This window comes from Pteropus vampyrus, unplaced genomic scaffold (genome assembly GCF_000151845.1).
Source record: "Pteropus vampyrus isolate Shadow unplaced genomic scaffold, Pvam_2.0 Scaffold477, whole genome shotgun sequence".
Taxonomy (NCBI): domain Eukaryota; kingdom Metazoa; phylum Chordata; class Mammalia; order Chiroptera; family Pteropodidae; genus Pteropus; species Pteropus vampyrus.
The window spans coordinates 77,848-81,013 of record NW_011889258.1 but is presented as its reverse complement, the minus strand read 5'-3'; the positions used below and the strand labels follow the sequence as shown (position 1 = coordinate 81,013).

General features: G+C 47.1%; 1 protein-coding gene across 1 annotated transcript; it reads left to right on the top strand.

Moving 5' to 3' along the window:
* The first annotated feature begins 1,180 nt into the window (after positions 1–1,180).
* RTL3 (retrotransposon Gag like 3) lies at positions 1,181–2,728 on the top strand. Its single transcript, XM_023524574.1, is given in 2 exon segments — positions 1,181–1,561; positions 1,634–2,728. Coding segments are annotated over 2 exon segments (1,476 nt in total).
* The last annotated feature ends 438 nt before the right edge of the window (positions 2,729–3,166 follow it).

The following is a 3,166-nucleotide window of genomic DNA, read 5'->3' as shown; positions in this document are numbered from 1 at the left end:
AAAGTCCCAAACCACTGTGGTCATTCAGAAATGTTTGCAACTTTTCACAAGGGCAGTGGTATTACTCCCAATTTCCTGTCCAAATATTTATTAATGTAACCAAGGACTGAGTACATGAGGCTACCTCATATCAGTGCAGCATCCTACTTTCCTTGCAGCTCTAAACTGTGACGTACTGTCAAAAAAAAAAAAAAAAAACTCTTCCACACTCAAAATAGCTACGTTACAGAGGAGAGTTGGAATATGTTCTGGGAGTGGGTGTGTTTGTTTGAATTCAGTATGTGGAGAAAAGGCAAGCCTCCATAGCCATTCACACACTTCCCTCCTCAGCGATGAGTACGCAGACAGCCGATCTCCTGGACTAAGTCTCTGAATGGTAATGTACATTTATAAAGATTATTCTCTTAACTATTTTGAGCCATTTTATAAATAAAATACATGTGTCTGCTGTGCACATATACACATATATATTTAGTCAACTTTTGCTTGTTTTCTTCTGAGGCTGGTCTTGTGTGGTTATTTATGTGGTCTGATTTCTGAGGTGTCAGAAAGAGCTCCCCCCTACCTCCTACCCCAGCCACCCAAAAATATCTTTTAGACTGGCCCACCACAGAGCCTAAATGCCCCACATTGCTCAAACATTTGAGTTAGTCATTGAAAGCAGCTGTTAAAATCCAAGTGTTACATTGAGATATTAGGCAGACAGAAATTAAAGACTATGTAAAACAGAAAAAAATATGGAGAAATTGCTTCTAATATAATGTTAAGTTTCAAAAGAAGAATGCAAAATTACATACACAGTCTGGGTCAGATGATGTTCACAAAATGTCATGGAGTGAGAGCCAGCATATATGACCCAACTCATGAATATGACCCTATAGTAAGAGAAATCCAGCACTATTGGGTAGGTTCTGTTCTTATTTATTTTGAATGAGTGCTTTCTACTGTTTCTGATCCTCAGATTCCACTCTCTTCACAGTGTATCTGACATCTCCTTTTGTTGATCTCCGGAGGCTCCCAGTGACCTCTGTAATCAACCTTGCCAGGGCCTAAATCTCCACCTCCTGGAAAGCTCAAGAAGTCTAACATTTGCCTGTGAGGAGCTTTTGGAAAGACCTCACAAAACCCATTCAATCTCTCTTGGCAGAAAACTGCCAAACCAAGCCCATTTCCTCAAAAGATGGTGGAGGTCTTAGCAGCTTCCTATAGTGCTCTGAAATTGGAGAATGAAATTCTGCAGGCCCGAGTGCAGAGGCTGATGGAAGAAAATGCTGCCCTGCAGGCCCAGATCCCAGAGTTCCAAAAGCCCCGAGCATCCAAGGAGGATGAACCACTCCAAAAACCCTCAGAGGCTCAGGATCCCTCCAAATCCCCAGAGCCCATGGATCCCCTGGAGTTTGAAGAGCCCCAGAAGCTCAGAGAGCCCCAGGAGCTCTCAGCTTTGGGGCCTCCAGCAGCCCAGGAGCCCCAGGTGACCTCAATGGCCCAGGAGACCCAGAAGTCCTTGGAGCCCCAAGCAGCCCCAGAGTTTCTGGAGCTCCCAGCGACCCAGGAGCCCCAGGTACATCCAATGGTTCATGGGTTATCAGCAGCCTGGGAGTCCCATAAGCCTCCAGAGGCTAAGGAGCCCCAGAAGCCCCCAGTGGCCCAGGAGGCTAACAAGCCCCCAGAAATCAAGGAGGGCCAGAAATCCCCTGATACCCAAGGGCCCCAGAATTCAGAGCTCCAGGATCCCCCAAATACCCAGGAGCTCCAGGAGGCACCAGAATGCCAGGAGACCTCAACACACTTGGAGCCCCTTAAGCTTCTAGCTACCCAGGAAGCTCTGGAGTCTCGAGTTCCCCAGGAGTCCTTGGATCCTTCAGATGCCCAGGAGTTCCTAGAGCTCTCAGCACCCCAAGAGTCCCTGGAAGGCCTAATAGCTTTTGAGACATCAGCAGCTTCAGAGTTCCCACAGTTTCCCAGTGGGTTGGAGACTGAAACTTTCCCCTTAGAATACCCTTTAGCCTTCAATGGGGATGCCCAGAAGTTTCCTGAACTCCTGGTTCAATTGAATAGTTACATGAGAGTCAGTGGGTACCTGTATCCCACTGAAGCAGCCTTGGTGAGCTTTGTTGGCAATCGCTTCTCAGGTGAGGCAGGAAGATGGTTCCAGCCCTTAGTAGATACATAAAGCCCCCTGCTGGAGCGATTTGAAAGTTTCATACAAGTGCTTCAGGATACTTTTGACAATCCAGAAAATACGGAAGATGCCAACCACTACATCCATCAGCTCTGCCAAGGAGAGGACCAGGTCCACCAGTATGTGACTCACTTACACTTCATTGCTCAAGAGCTAAACTGAGATGAAAGCACTTTCTGCATCCAATTTCAGGAAGGGCTTGCCAGTTCTATCCGAGATGAACTGTCTCACACAAACCCAGCTACCAAACTATCCGATCTGATCACCCAGCGCATCAGCCTAGAAAAGAACCTAAGTAGTAAGCCTGATCCAAATCCACAAGGGGCAAGTCCCTCTAAGGAGCGAGCTGGGCCTGTGGGTTTTCCAGCTGAAAAACAGCCTCTGCAGGCTGCAAGCAATTGCCCACACCTCAGTGAAGCTGAATGGGCCTGCCGTCATGAAGGCCATCTGTGCCTCTACTGTGGTCATCCTGGCCATTTTGCCAGAGATTGTCCTGTGAAGCCTCATCGTGCCCAGCAGGTGGAAAACATCGAGGCCCGGCGGTAAGGGGGAACCTGGGTGGGCCAATCTACAAATATGCATCCCCCTCGCTTCCAATATCCATGTCCCATACCCTAAGGCTTACTGTTGAAATTCGACTGGGAAAATGACAGTTCTTTGAGCAAGCAATGGTGGATTCAGGCTCCTACAGAAACAGTATTGACCATTCTGTGGTTCTTCGAGAGAAGCTGCCCATCCGTAATAATATCTTCCCTTTGATGCTTGAAACAGTAAATGGCCATCCACTGATTAATAGACCCATAACCAAGGAGACACCATCTGTCGAAGTTAAAATTGGAAACCACGTTTAAGAGCTCCAGTTTGATATTATTCATGTACCACCATACCCTCTGATTCTTGGAATCCACTGGCTTGAAACACATGACCCAAACATCGAGTGGAGTACCTGCACTGTGTCTTTTCTATCTCGTTATTGTCACTACA